This window comes from Chanos chanos, chromosome 4 (assembly GCF_902362185.1).
Source record: "Chanos chanos chromosome 4, fChaCha1.1, whole genome shotgun sequence".
Taxonomy (NCBI): Eukaryota; Metazoa; Chordata; class Actinopteri; order Gonorynchiformes; family Chanidae; genus Chanos; species Chanos chanos.
The window spans coordinates 40780056-40796002 of NC_044498.1; the positions used below are offsets into that span (position 1 = coordinate 40780056).

The 15947-nt window shown below is 42.5% G+C and overlaps 1 protein-coding gene across 1 annotated transcript; it reads left to right on the plus strand.

Moving 5' to 3' along the window:
• The first annotated feature begins 40 nt into the window (after positions 1-40).
• On the plus strand, positions 41-12858 carry zfand4 (zinc finger, AN1-type domain 4). Its single transcript, XM_030772325.1, has 9 exons — positions 41-164; positions 3732-3807; positions 4310-4377; positions 4687-4873; positions 5988-6135; positions 8181-9299; positions 9596-9650; positions 11403-11520; positions 12723-12858. The coding sequence occupies exons 1-9, from the start codon at positions 62-64 to the stop codon at positions 12856-12858; spliced, it is 2010 nt and encodes a 669-aa protein (XP_030628185.1). The 5' UTR covers positions 41-61.
• The last annotated feature ends 3089 nt before the right edge of the window (positions 12859-15947 follow it).

Consider the following 15947-nt stretch of genomic DNA (forward strand, 5'->3'; position numbering starts at 1 on the left):
CATGGCAGATGAAAAGGAGCCGCTAGTGCTGAGCGATGACATACTACCTTTCTTTGACACCATGGAACTGTTCATCGAGACACTGACGGGGACCAGCTTCCAGCTGCGTGTCTGTCCCTATGAGACAGTCATCTCAGTGAAAGACAAAATCCAAAGACTTGAGGGTATGTGAGCTACTGTCCTACAACTGATCTGCAATCAGCTTGTGTGCACCTCTCTAAACACGGTCGTATACAGCTGACTCTAACTAAACCCTGGTCCTGATGTGCCTGTCAAATTCTTAATTTTGTTGTAGATCTATTTGCACTCATGGGTTAATTGGAAAGTGAAAGGATCCATAGAGACGGTCAGTTATTAAGTGTACAACATCTCATAGATTTCTAATAATGCTCTAGTAAACCGTGGTCAGCAGAAGTGGGAGAACCAGTCATGGGATTGTATATTACATACATATTAACAAATTTTATATTTTATATTTCACAGTGGAAGCAGCTTTAGCCATTAGAATCTCCCATAGTTATTCATATGTTCACACTTAGATTGGGCTAGTTAGTTCTTATCTGGAATGACACATAGTAATTACCTCTAGTGCTCTGCCTGCGTGATTAAGTACTGTTACTTCTGCATGGCCTGACAGGTTAGGCCACCCGTGTAAAGGCTTCAAATGGTCCTTCTGGTACTCCTGGTGTTGTGCTTTATGTCAACAGCACAGGCTGAACTTGTGATGATTAAGTTCTGTTGGTGCAACTGAGACATGTGACTTGCTCAAAATGTCAGAGCATCTTCCCTGTTATCTACACAACATTTTGTTTAAAACTTGAACTAATGGAAGAGCAGTCAGAAAGAAGAGAGGAGTATAAATACTCTGCGTGTCTCCCTCTCTCTCTCTCACTCTCTCTCTTTCTCTCTCTTTCTCTCTCTCACGCTCACTCACTCTCTCTCTCACTTTCTGTGTCTCACTGTCTTCCTATTCAAAGGCAGTCTGTAGTTTCTCTCTCTTGTATGACCCTTCAGTGGAGACATGTATGGAAGAAAATCAGATTTTTTTCTACTGAGAAGATGAATGTTGACTCCCCTTGCACAGGCATTATTAATATTCTGCTGTGCTGAGGCTATTTGCTCTCTCTCTCTCTCTCTCTCTCTCTCTCTCTCTCTCTCTCTGAGAGGGGAGAGGTGCTAGTTGTTTCTCAGTCACACACTGAAAACTCATTTCACCTGCACACAGCTGGAGATACATTAAACTGTGGTTTGTTTTCTCTCTGGTGCCCTTTTGTCACTCTGAATCACTGAATAAGTGTGAAGTTAAGTGAGATGAGGTACGGTGCATCTGTGTTTTTTTTCCCCCCATAGGCAATGTTTTCATGCTTTGGTTTACTGCTGCAAGGCACAGCTTGTGCCGGTGAACATGCCAACCAGCATCATACATGTAGAACTCTCTGTTCCTGCTGTCAGCTTCAGTGTTACAGCATCAGACACACAGTGAAACACCCAGGCTTGAGTGTTTTTACTCAAAACAGTGAAAGAGAGAGAGAACCTCTTTCTTCTCCTTCCTCCTGTCATTCACAGACAAGAACCGGATCACAGATTCCTTAAGGGAGATAACATTAGTGAAGGCTCGATAACATTAGTAAACACATCAAAAGTTAAAACGTGAGACGGTCCTGACTTTTGTTTCTATGCTCATATCAAACTACTGTGAGTCCTGTCATTGTGTGTTTTATCAGAAAGGACTGACAAAAGTTTTAAAAAAAAAACTTAAACTTTAAAACTTAAAACCCTCCGTGGGCCTCATCGGTTGGAATGGGGCACCTATTTCTCATTGCTTCCCTAATGGCAGTCTCTGTGTCTTCACTTGTTCATTTGGCTGAGAAACAAGCTGGCCTGATTTGTGATATCATGATTTTTTTTGTCATGTCACTGGACCCTTAGGATGAGGAAGTCATCAGGCACCTTTAGCAGATGCTTTCGTTTAAAAAGAGAAGCCTTTAAAGTCTTCTCTAGGCATGGTCCCACGCTGTCTGAATTCCCAAAAGTCCCTGGGGGATGCTTGCTCAGTTCACATGTCTCTGCTCTCTTATGGCAGTCGATTACTCAATGTTTCATTTCTTCATTTAACCTCGTAGACTCCCTGCAGCCCGTCACATAACACACTGCCCTGCCTATGGGTGAGGTCGTAGAGAACAGAAACTGCGGTTGCATGCACTGTGTGCATGTGTGTGTGCGTGTTTGTGTGTGTGTGTGTGTGTGTGTGTGTGTGGGCGTGCGTGTGCGTGTGCGTGTGCGTGTGCGTGCACCTTAGAGGGCTGTGAATATGAAGTGCAAGGCATGACCAGGCATGTCCCTGGACAATGGGTAGGCCTAGCCTACAACAATTTTATCACACATACACACACACACACACACACACTCACAACTCACAGCCGTAAACCACTGACATCTCTTTGTGTTAGTCAGGGCCAAGTCAATCTGGAGAATTGCACAGTTTTTTTCCCCTCCTTGAACAGGGCAGAGACAAATATTTAGCAATATCTGTTGTTTGCATTTTTACACTAATTATCTCATCACTGTTCCACTTATATAGGCTAAGCAAAATAGCTTCACATCCTGTCTGAAATACCAGTAATGAGAGACGCTTCTTAGTCCTGCCGCTTGCCAATTAAGACAGAATCAACCAGAACACTCGCATAGGTGATGTTATCATGGCAAGAAAGAGATCTTTATGTTCGTCTCTATCTGTTTCTTTTGTTTTTTATTTGTTTCTTTTCTTAACCCACTTGATGTTAAAAAATGTTTATATGGAGAGGCACTGTCAACACAGCCAGTTCTGTTAATGACATGGTAAGTTTGAGTCAATTTTAAGTGACACGAACCTGACACGAAACGAGTGTCTGTATTTTAAAGAGCCAGTGTTTTATCCACGTGTTTTATGGTGCTGAGAAGTGTCAAGGTAAGGGTTAAAATGAGCCTGTGATTCAGACATGACGAACTTGGCCTGTAAATTGTACTTGCTGCCCAATGTTAATTGTACATTTGCCTGTGAAGGTATTTTGACTTAAGATTCATCCTTAATCTGTGTCAGAATCATTTATGATTGGAAATGTGTACATATTGAGAAGCTGTACAGTAGTTTACCTCACAACTCCTTTTTTAAGATCCATTTAGCCAGAGTCTCTGCCACATGAAGAGAGATGAGCGTAGACCAAAATATGTTTCATGCAAAGCGTCCTTTTCATTAATGACTTCAGAGAACTGTTATTGACTTGTATAGCATTACGTGTTATTAAAACCACAGTAGATAATGGGTACTTAGAGGTTATGAATTAATTGAATGGGTGGAGATTTTCAGGTGGCAGGGGAAAGAAGTGCTTGTGCATATGATGTACAGTGGGGGGCAGCACTGAGCCATGATTTAAGCCTAGGTGACCATGACACTGAGGAGTTACTGAGAGTGAACTCATTACAATGCATTGAGTGTTGCACCAGATTTCACAACGATATGTTGACAGAGCAGTATGAAACTTTAATGTAAAGATAAAGCAAGAATTTCAAAGACCCTGTTTGTTACTCCTCTCTTTCTGTCAGCACAGTGCATTGGACATTGGACAGTATGAAACATGAATTGCCAGTCTGTCTTCCTCCATATATGTTTATGATCACGTGTGTATATTACTGAACTGATCATGTAGTGTGTAGTGATAAAGAGTGGTAATTGTCTGGTTCTGTTTGTGAAGGTATCCCAGTTTCTCAGCAGCATCTGATCTGGAACAGTATGGAACTGGAGGATGAGTATTACCTACGCCATTACAAGTATGTTTCCTTGTTGTTCCCCTTTGGGCTTGAAACGTGAAGTCAACATTTGTTTTTCCTATGAGCTTGTTGGTGATGTTTGCTGAGTTTGATGGCTGTTTTTGGTTGGGTTCACATTTAATGTAAATGTCTACTGGCTGCGATTCTAACTGGATTTGTCAGTGTTTGCGTGTCTGTGTTTCTATGCGTGTGTGTTAGAACAGGATTAGGCTCTCTGGTTTGACGTGTGTGTGCGTGTGTGTGGGTGTGTGTGTGCTTGATTTGTCATACATTCTTGCCATTGGGTTAAATGGCCCACATGAAGGCAGTTTGTGGTGAGTGTGTTCATGAAAGCGTCTGTGTGTGTGTGTGTTTGTGGTTGGGTTAGGCATATTGTACCTTTTAGGCTTTAGTTACAGAATGGCAGGCACATTCCATCAGAATTCTCAGACATGTACCTAAGTTTGGCATGATGTTGTAGTTCCAGGCACCACTGATTTTGTGTGGTCTGATGATGTTGTAGTATTACGGAAGGCTGCACTCTAAAGCTGGTGCTGGCCATGAGGGGAGGACCAATCAACACCAGGAGAGGTGAGTGTGCATCAGCTTGTCGTACAGAAATATACATTTATCTGTGTGTAACTGTGTATGTACATATAGATGTGTGTGTGAGTGTATGTGTGTGTGTTTACATTTACACAAGGGCCACTTACCCTTAAGTTATGTGTTGTAAATAAACATCAGATTTTAAGCAGTCTGATCTTGTCTGGCGACTGACGTGTTCTTCATCTTTGGTAGGCAAACACACACACAGAGAAAGAACAACACATGACGGGTACACTCCTATACTAAACCGATCTGTTTTTCACCCTGTCTGTCCCTCCTCCCTCTTGTCTGTAGTGACGGTGGATGACTATGTGAAAGAGATGGCAGACTGCTTGGACTCAGCAAGGGATGAAGTTTGGGAGAAAACGTTGCCCAATAAGCAGGTCACCTTCCTAGTATACCGTAAGGGTGATCAGCTTAACTTCTTCCGGGTAGTGGAGCGGGGGGACGGAACGCTCACCCCAGTGTCAGAGTCTGTAAGGTTAGTAGAGCACTTAAAGTCGTCCTCCAACACCCCTCTTCCACCAACGGGGAACGGGTTCTGTTCCGGTTCGCTAATTTTGAACCATTCCGAACATTTCGACCGAAAATAAATTGGTTCGGGACCTGAGAAGTTGGTTCCCAGCTGGAACCAAAAAATAGCTGGTTTTTCCAACGCGAACCGTGGCGAGATCAGTGGGCGTGTCATTCATTTACACTCATGTAGGCTGTATGTCTGCAAAGAAAACTTTTTCACGTACCATTCGTCTCGCACAGAATAATCTTTCACATCTTCTTGTCATTAGTAATTGGTCCATACTTTTTTTTTTTCTTTTTTTTTTGGATGAAAATAAATATCTGCAGTAACAAAAGCTCGCAGGTAATCAGTGTGATCCGCCATCTTGCTACTACTGTGTATTTCCGTTGTGCATTGTGCAACGCCCTCTGTTGATGACGCATCCTTTATTACAATGGTTCTGCTCAAAACTGGTGGAAACGCGGACTGGTTTGCTAGAAGGTGCCAAGGTTCAAAGAATCCTGAATGGAACCGGTTCAAGAACCCGTTCCCTGTTGGTGGAAAAGGGGTAAAAGTGAATAGGGTCTCTTGCTTTCAGTGGGTCTGCTCCTTCTCTGATAGTTTTAATAATACTTTGGTGTGTGAGGGGCTTGTCTGACACAACTGGTTGTTTTATTTATTGTTTCTCCGCGCAGTTCAGACACTCTCGGTATTTCTCAACTCATTCAGAAGAGTTTAATTTTCAGAGCCGTTTTCATGATTCCAATCATTTCTCCCTGTGAAGATGTGATATTCTGACTGTGCAGTGAAATTAGACTGGCCCAGGACACTGTAATGCTCGATAGGGGATGGAATTGTAATGGTTTTCTCGCACAGAATACTGACAGCTCTTCACAAAAAAGTGTTAGTTATTTGTACATTATAGTATTAATATAAATGTATTTTTAAGATATTTCTTATTGATGTAATTATTGATTTAATAGTTGAAGTTTGAAGGTCCTATTGGATATCAGTGAAGGGCTTGGATTATTAATAGAGTTGAGTAATTGTGTGTGTGTGTGTGTGTGTGTGTGAATGGTTGCATGTTTGTGTGTTTCAGTGGTGGCTCAGTGCATAATGTATACTCAGAAGAGGATGAAGAGGCTGAAAGCTCTTCTTCACGTCAGCTGACCCTGGAGAATTCCATCACTATGAGTAAAATGAAACTGCTGAAAACCAGGATGGAGAACATGAATCTTAACAGAAAGGTATCACAGCTCGCTGTTTCTGCCTCTGTTTTCAGCTCTGTATCCATCCCTGTCTCATCCTCCTTTATTCATTCTCTCTTTTGTTTGCATAGCATCTTCTGGCTTTGTAACATGTTTCCCTTAGACCCCCAAGCTTTTCAGTTCGTTCTTCGGGGGACTCCATCAGTGCCTGTCTGACAGTGACTGCCTCCTAAAAGAGAGAGGCGTTTCTTCATGTCGTTGATCTCTTCCAAGCATGTTGGTATTTAGAGAGTGTCTCACAGTGCAAAGGCACTTCTGGGCACTTCCATCCAGCATTCAGGGTTGGAATGTGCCACGTTTGGCTAGAAGTCCGCACACGCACTCACACACACACACACACACACACTGTGGGTTGTGTTCCCCCAGGGCTGAGATAGCAAAGGGTTGGTATCCCTCCAGGCAGTTTGTGAATCTCTGTCAGTTGAGTGCCTACAGATGTGTAGGCAGAACTGACTGATGTTCAGCTACTGAACACTTGCATAAATAAGGGCAGGTGGTATTCAGAACACCACTGCAAATGAGTTCACAGACATCTCACTAATATCATTTTCCTTATGTTGGTAAATTCAGTGCTGTAGTCAAAGAAAGATCCTTTGTGCAGTTCAACCCAGAGCGCAGAATGCACTGTGTGTGTTCATTTTCTTTTTTCCATGTAGAGAGCAAAACAATTAATAATTGCAATTCAGTTTCATCAACGCTGTTTCATTTTAAGCAGAACCACAGCAGGCCGTCACCGCTGTGGTCCATCCATCCGTGTGTGTGTGTGTGTGTGAGTGTGTGTCTTTGTGTATGTGTGTGTGTGTTTGGATAATGACAGTGCTCTGTGTCCAGATGAATTAATGAAGCTTTGATTTCTGCTGATGGGTTTTATTTAATCAGCCAAGAGTCACTGTTGTTTGTTTATCAGAGGTAACTAATGCAACTCATAACTGCTACTGTTCAGTCCGGTTTATCAGAACCAGAATATGTGCTATCCCATGTGTTATTCTATTTGGGCTTTGATTATAGAGGTAAATGATTTATGATGAAATGTTTTTTGGCCTCATGCGTCAGCTCTGGCTCCACAGTATAATGTAGCTCATAGTGTGAGAAGAGGTTGTAGCTACACACAATAGAGGAAGTGAGAGCCAGTCTTTTGAGTTCTCTCGTGTCAGCAACCATGGGATCCCGGTTACTCTAAAATGGAAAAAAGGCCTCTCCTTTCTAGACTCCACCCAAAAACTTTGCCTGTCTGTTTTCAGACTAGAATAATCACAGTAAAATCCTGTCTCACAATTTATACCAGCATTTTGCCAGGGTATTAGACAAGGTCGAGTGTGCCATGAAAAACATTATCACTAAATCTGTAGCAGAAACCTTTCAAAACACAATAAGGAATAAACCTTACTGACAAAACTAAATGTAATTGTCAGTGTGATCTGTACTATTTTAATTCAAATCCCTAAAGGGTTTTAAGAACGTTGGTGTTTGTTCAGTATTTCACACAAAAACAAAAGCGTTCTTTTGTCATTGGTGGTAAACTGCGAAAGTGGTATGGTGTGAGATTTGGGCATTTTGTCCAGTGTGCTGCAGTTGTAAAAGGGCTTGGAAAAGCCTGCTTTAAAGTCCCATATGCCCATGCCTCAGTAGTAGCAGAGGCCTTGTAGAGCAGTGAGTGCTACAGGTACAGTACAGGGCCCCACCGCCCTGAGAGTTCAGATAGATTATAGATGGGTGGTATTTCCCCACAGACTTCTTCAGTGTCCTCTCAAACACAGTTAATTAACTTTATTGAGAGAGAGAGAGAGAGAGACAGAGACAGGCAGACGGGGGCGGGGAGTAGCTTGCCTACCATCTGGGGGAAAGGTCTGTCAGTTCCATGCTGGTTTTCATGAACTGACATAGACATAACAATGAAGTGACCACAGTGGTAGACTGAAGTCATTATTTTCTCTGTTACCGTGCGAGCCTGACTCTATTTCATCTGCATTTGTGTGTGTGTGTGTGTGTCTGTCTGTATTTCTTTGTGGATGCCTGTCTCAAAGCCTAAGAAGATGGCTAAGCTGAAAATTAGGCCTCCTACTGGTCCTCGTTCCTCCAGTGGCCCCTCTGGACCAGACCAACAACACCATTTGCTCCGTCTCATTCCTCAGATTGGACCACCCTCCTCAACTCATCTACCTCCAATCGCTGACCAGCCGCAACCTGCAGCCCCACCTGCTGCTGCCGGCTCTTCACACTTGACTCTGTCCTCTGTCGCAGGCCACGCCCCGTCACACAGAATTCCTTCCTCATTAGCTTACCCTAACTGTCAAATGCTCCAAGTGGAGGAGCAAAGGGATTGGTCCACCTTCAATAAGGTCTGCCCACCCTCCAAGGTGTCCAAACTGGGCAGGGCTAAAGGAGTGACAGACAGCGTGTGCCCATCTTTTCCATTTCTGTCCAGCCGGGCCATTTCAGATGCTTCTGTGGATGATCTGGGTCTCCATAGCAATGCAGTTAAACCGGCAGAGAATCTGGTATTGTTGGACCCAAGTAAAGCTGTTCACTGTTCAGACATCCTTCCAGAACAGTTGAGCATGGATTTAGCATCTCAGTGTGAAGCCAGTTTGGACTCAGTCAGAACCAGGCCTGAGCCGGCTGCTGCAGCTCATCTGCTTTCCCCCAGCATCACTCAAAACCCACTCAGTACCTGGGCTATTGGAGCAGACCAGTTAACCTCCAAACCAGACCTAGCTCCTCTGGACTCCCTAAACCTCCCAAATAGGCCAGTCTCCCCTTCCAGATCACCACAGCCCTGTGAACTCACGCTGGGGATGCACTCCACAACCCCTCCCCTCCACCATCTCCTCAGGCCTGACCCAAATTCCCACAGAGCTCGAACACCATCCCAAACCGCGTCCGTCCCCCTCCGCAGCATCAGACTCGACCCACCCTGCAAACGCTCTGATGACTCCTCCAGAGGCGAGGCCTGTAACATCGCTAAATTAGTCAATCAAGGGCTAAAGGAGTCCCTGGGAGCAGTCAGGGCTTCAGCTTTGAGTGGACTAGGCAGGGCAGAGGGTTTAAGTAACCCTCACATGCCCCCTTCCCTCACCACAAGCTTCACTCTGCTTAGGAGACCACTACCCCCACCTCATCGGACAACACCATCCCAACACGTGGTCAGTATACAGAGATGGATGGATGGATGGATGGATGTGTATATATGAGTAGTAAAGAAAATAGATGAGTAAGCACAGGGATATCAGTATTTATAGTATCAGTATATGAAGTATCAGTAATGATATCAGTATAAGTTATCACTGAAAATGTGGGTTAAAGATTTGATCAGGTTGGTGTAATTATAGTGTTTTGACATGCTGAGAGTTAGGATTTGATTGTAAAGCTTAGAACAGAGATAATGCTATGGTTATTGAAAATAAATGAACATTTTCTCTTTTCAAATCCCGTCATTTAGTCTTCAAATATCCCGGGAGCTTCGGCTGGCCATTCCTGCTCAGGAAAGAGATTAGGTGAGTGTATTAAGTCGTGTACGCGTTATATGGAGTTCTGTGTCTTCACCAGTGATATTTCCAATTAGACATCCCTCTGAAAAGCCTATCACTTTCACACTGTCACACAGCGCAGCGGTTTCAGCCAAGAAAATCACTTAACAGCCCTGTGTATATATGTAGGCCTGTGTATTATAATGTGCAAGCTGGACTGTGACCAGTTTTTTGCTTTATTTTTATAGTGTGCTATTCTCTCCCACTCTTGCGCGCTCTCTCTCTCTCTCTCTTTCCGACTCATCTCTCTGCATTTTTTTCCATCTCTCTCTGTTTCTCTCCCTCTCCCTATCTCTCTCCACTCATCACACACAACCATTAAATGCTACACTGCTCATATCCAGAATGTCATTGTCTCTTACTGTTCCCTATCTTTTCTTCTTTTCTTATTTAGTCAAACCCCACCAGTTTAGCTCCTGCCTCCCTCTCTCTAATTATACTAATGATCCAAGTCATGTGACTAATAGAAGCTTTAATCTCCGCTCAGACTGGTGTGTTATTTTCTTCACAAATTATCTTAACTCCAGGATGAGACAAAATGGTTGTCATTGCCACTGGAATCTTAGTACAGTTCATCTCTTGTCTTCTCATCTCCCTGTGTGCTTTGTGTGAATTGTGTCTTGCAGTGTGCAGATGTGTGAGTCATCTATAATTTGTGCTGTGTTTTTGTGTTGCATTGCGAAGGTCTATAAATTGTCTGTTATTTGAGTTGCAGTGTGTGTAGAGACACTGTGTGTGTGGCTGCGTGTGTGTGTTTTGTGTCATCTGTTTTTTTTGTTGTTGTTTTTTCTCTCCTGAAATAGTCACAGGGGTGGCTGGTCTGATGACTAGAATATTACTTAGCGAGAGAGGTGTTACATGAGCCGTGCAGCAGACCAAAGATCTGTCAATATTTAATTTCATGTCTACACAGACAATTCCATCAGTTTTCAAATGTAGGACATCCAATCCACTAATAATCACCCAAGTCTCCCTTGTCACATTAACCACCTCAGCCGAGAGGAACGAGCCTCGAACGTGCCTCCTGCCACACTTACAATGCCATCCACACAAATTGACCCTATGAGTTGCATTGTATCGTGGAGCAAGGAAATGTGACTGTCACTTTCACTTGACTTTGGCTACAACTACTCACAGCTGACCTCAGTGACTGCCATTAAGCAGAGAGGGAGAGAGATGCCAGCAGACAAACCCACACAGGCACTGGAAACAGGAATCCCAGTCGGTCTGTTTGTTAAATAGATTTTCATACAGAAACAAACTAACCAGACGCACATAAAAAAAATAGAGTCATCGTCCTACGTGACCCACGCACAGGAAAATGTCTGTGTGTGTGTGTGTGAGAACTCCAACTGTGGAAACAAACGTTTACAGAAACATTTACTCATCCAATCTCATGGCACACTGCCTCACAGAGCGTCTCTCTCTCTCTCTCTCTCTCTCTCTCTCTCTCTCTTTTTCTCTCCTCTGTCTCAGCCCTGTCCTCTGTCAGATTTCCATAACTGTGACTGTCATTAAAATCAAATATGTAAGTGTGATGAGTTGGGACATTTTGAGTGTTTTAATATTTGAAATGTGTAAGCTTTATTTACAAAGTACCAAATGTTTAGTTGTTTCTAACTCTGTGTACTGATGTTTATGATGATTAGTCTGATTAGCAGAAGTTTAATTAGTGTTATTTTGGTTTGGTTTTTTTTTGTTTCTGAAACACTGTCACAGGTACTCCGTCCTATCACCTGCCCCCAGTCAAGGCTCCTGTCAGCTCAAAGAAGAAGAACTCAAAGCACTGTTTTCTGTGTGGGAAGAAGACCGGCCTTGCCACCAGCTATGAATGCAGGTACAGCCTCTTTCTCTCTCTGTCCTCCTTTCTCTCTCTCTCTCTCTCTCTCTCTCTCTCTCTCTCAATTCAGTTTAATTCAGAATAGCTCATAGCATGACTTCATTATAAATGATATGGCAATGCATGTAATATTACAGTTACACTATAAAACAACATGAATATAATTCACATAGAAAGAACAAGTACCCTCTCGCCTCAGCCTAGAAAGGTTCAGAGTAGAAAATCCACATACATACAAGTATAAATACCATTGAAAAAGAACAGGAATATAAAGATATACAATATGCAAATATACAATAAGGAATAAACAGTGTTTAAGTGATGTGGAGGGCTATCTGTCAGTCAAAGGCAGCATGTGAGATATTTGACAGCCAAGAGTAAGTATTCAATATAGGTACAGCTGAGAGAGTGAGAACTTGTGGCACACCAGTGCCGTTTGTGGTCTTTGGGAAGTTTTATTGGATTGTTAGCACTGTTTCTGTCTGAAGACTGTTAGTGACTCCATACATGACTGACACAAGTTAACTTTTGACACTCATATAAGAGATATTGCAACCAACTTTGGCCTTGTTCAGTTTTCAGAGAGACCGTACCGTTTACGTCAGCGTGTTGTCTGTCGTCATGTGCAACCATTATGATACCAAAGCTTGGCGTCAGCATGTGTCTATCTTATCATGAGCCTTTTTGACATCGGGGTGATGAAACCTCTGCCACACAACTCTGATCTCTACATAAGACTGAATTCTCAGTGATTCACTGGCGTTAAATCACTCTGAATGGCCTTTGAATGGGGATTCACTTTTATTGGCTTTGGTGAGTTTAGGCCCAGTTTGCTGGCAGTGGTAGGTGGCTTTCGTTTTTGGTTTGACTGATTGTGTAGGAACCATAACAGACTGAACTGTGGCCTTGAAAGACCCACGTGTTCTTCCTGCTGACAACGGTCTCTTAGCTGTCAATGATTGATGGAGGTTGGCCATTAAAAATTCAGCCTTATACAAACCGGTTCTGCTACGGAGGAGTGAAAATCAAACAAGGTGACTCCTCTGGCTGACATGAATAACCATGAATAAACTTGAAAATATTTTTATCTTGGTTAGAACAGAAGGCTAGATGTTAGACACACTGAGGTTTCCTTTGTCCTCTGGCTGTTTAGCTGGTTTCATAGGCGGCAGCGCTATGTCCTTCTCTCTCTGTTTCAGGTGTGGAAACAACTTCTGCTCCACTCATCGCTATGCAGAGACTCACGACTGCACCTTTAACTACAAGACCGCTGGCCGGCGTTTTCTACAGGAAACCAATCCTGTCGTCTCTGCCCCAAAACTGCCCAAAATCTGAGGGCAGTCTGTATGTCCTTCCCCAAGGTCAGAGGAGGACAGAGAGAGACGGACCGTAGTGATTTAAGCATTAAAAGGGAAGGAGCCTTCAGTCACCAGTGGATTCTTTTTTGCACCATGTTTGCTTACAAAATTTTTAAAAAAAAAGGAAAAAAAAATCTCCTGAGGGCTGGACGTGTGGTGTGGACAGAGAGTAAAAATAGCTCACGCTATCCATCAATCTTCTCTGAAGAAACAATTACCCACACCCCTGCCTCTCTCCTCTCTGTTCCTCTTTTAGCAAGAAAATACATTTACACACACACATAATCCAAGCATGTAAGTAGGTAGTTTTAAAATAAAATTCTATTCAAATTCAGCTGCAATGTATCAAACAAACAGAGTGCACGACTTCAAGCCTTGAGTGTCTTTATGTTTTTTTTGTTTGTACGTTGGTCGGTTTGTCTCTTAAAATAAGACTGAAGAACATGAGACGAGTCTTGGAGGGATGCATTTTAGAAATGATGCCTGTTTTGGGAGGGGTTGGGAGTGTGTGTGGGTGGTGGTGGGGTGGGGGGGGGGGTGTCTTTTTATGAAGTGTAATGTTCATTCCTACTGTTATAATTTCTCCGTATCTCTGATGTTTCAACTCTAAACTAATTGAAATGCCAAGAAGTGAACACTCAGTGTAGTACAACAGCACACACACACACACACACATGCACACACTCATGCACACACTCAACGTAACTCGTTCTCAATGCCACACACTCACTAGCACCACTACAATGACTGCAAGTATGCAATTTTTACATGTGCGTTATCTGAACTGTCCGAGGCGGTAAAGTCCTGTAGCAGCACTCTGAGCAAGGGCCTGGTGTACCAGGATGTCACTCCCAGTGACTCTGAATAAAGGAAGGTGGGTTTTTTTTTTTAGTTGCACAGAAATCACTGCTGTTGCTCTTTCTCAGTAAAATCTAGTAGAGGGATGAACCTAATAAAATGATGACGTGTTTCCACCCACGTGTCTTTTTTTTTTTTTTTTTTTTTTTTTACCGGTTGTCCTTATCACACATACTGGAAGGTAAGGGTGTTCCTGGAGTTAATGATTGAAGGCTTGTCCATCTCCAGCCTTATAAACATTGATGATGCAGTGGATTACCTTTTATCTTATTGTGGCTTGATGGCTTTGTCGTAACTCGTATCCATTTCTGGCAGACTAACAAAACGTTATCTTTCTGGAGAAAATCGTAACTGTTTCTCTGGATGCTCTCCCAGCAGTAGTCATTGTTATTGTTAGACGCCATGTTTTTAATTGAATGCTTAAGGATGAACTGTAATTATTGTGAGGAATTATTCTCCCGCTGAGGAAATGTTATTGTCCCGGGTTTGGCAGAACAATTGAAAGTGTAAATCAGAATAGATCTTGTTTTGGGTCAGCTGCATGTGAATACGTGGACCAGTCTCTGACAAACTGGTTGAATCTTTGTACTTCACTCCTTTATCTTTCAAAAGCTGATCTCTTTTTGTCATAGTTGATCTTCATCAAAAATTTTTCAGTTACCATCTGTGTTGATGATCATTTGGTCTGAGACATACTGGAATTGAACCAAAATGCTCTTAAAGGTAAAGGTATGTTTGTGGTGCTGATGTTGGACCAGATCATGTCACCTGTGCAAAACCACACTTCTCTACTCTTCTCCTCACTTCTCCAGTTCTTCCACATTTCTCTCAATCACACATGCATAACAATGCCAATCACAGCAGATTATGACAGTAAGAGGATCCAGCGCTTACATGAGGAAAGCTCAGCTGAAAAAAATGAAATATATAATGAGCAATATATTTAAATACTGACTTAGACAATTCAGTAAAATCCCATTTAGTTGCATTAGGTGTTTCAGTAAGTCAGATCAGGGAAAGCGGAGGGCGGGCAGACAGACAGACAGAGAGCGAGAGAGTTTAGTAAACTGAGGGAATTTCATACCTTTGTTGCTGTTAAGTCTGGTGCAGTGGTTGAGAGAGACAAAGATATCCCCTGCAGTTAAAATGGGACTATGATATAGACACAATCAGTGAGGACTGTATGAGAGCCAAAGTAAGAGTCACCAACCTCAGTTTCTCTTATAACACTTGACTCTGAGCAGTGGGTGAAAGCAGTCATTGGATTCTGGAAAAAATCCCTTGATTCACCATCAAAAGCAAAAACCTCCAGCTTCTTTCTTTCATTATACCCACCCTGAGACTGTAGCTACTGTTTGCAGAACTCTCTAAATTCCTCTCTCTCTCTCTCTCTCTCTCTTTCTTTCTTTTGCAGTTGTGGTACCCAAACCCTGGCAATGAATCTACAAAAGAAAACCAAGAGGCTTGCACTGATTTCAATGACAAGTTCTGGGCAGACAAACTACATTTACTCACATATCAGCTCACTTTTGCTACAAAATTATCTGCCTATTTTGGGATGAATTTCAAATTCTCATATCAATATCTGAGTTACAGAAGTACACAAATCAAGCCTGACTGGAAGTTTGTACATCATGTAAGCATATTGTCTAAACCTTTATTAGGCTACATTCTGCTCAGATGCATTAAGTAAGTCCTTTCTGTTCAAACCCACTCAGAGTACAGAGTACAGGGAGTCTGTTGTGCTCACCCAGAGAGGCAGAGAGAGGATGGGAATAGCTAATCTACACTAACACAATACAGCGTCTATAGTAGCCCCAAGAATATGGAGGAGCTCTCAGTCAAGGCTAGATGGATTGCCAATTTTATCTGTCAAATAGCTTTGATTTCTATCTATTTGCCTGCTTTATTTATTTACAGACATACAGATATTGCTTTATAAAGGGCCATAATTTATGAGTCTTAATCAAGGACCCTCGTCACGCAGAAGAACCCTTGGTTTGCTTTGTACTTAGAGTTTCGGAACTAAATACACGTAATTATCATGGTCATCTTCAATGTTAAAAAAAAACAAAACAATAATAATAATGCACAGTATAGCTATCGATACATGTGTGGTTTTACTTCCAAAATAATGTTCAATAAGCAACTTATAAAATCATAAAGCACGCCCTCAGCCGCGCATGCCTCATCTTCATTCCTAGTATC

Bases quoted from the DNA above. Each gene is read 5' to 3' on its own strand.
- zfand4 (XM_030772325.1), top strand. From the start codon at position 62: ATGGAACTGTTCATCGAGACACTGACGGGGACCAGCTTCCAGCTGCGT. The intron at 4,874-5,987 runs GTTAGTAGAGCA...TGTGTGTTTCAG, and splicing joins CCAGTGTCAGAGTCTGTAAG to TGGTGGCTCAGTGCATAATG. The intron at 6,136-8,180 runs GTATCACAGCTC...CCTGTCTCAAAG, and splicing joins ACATGAATCTTAACAGAAAG to CCTAAGAAGATGGCTAAGCT.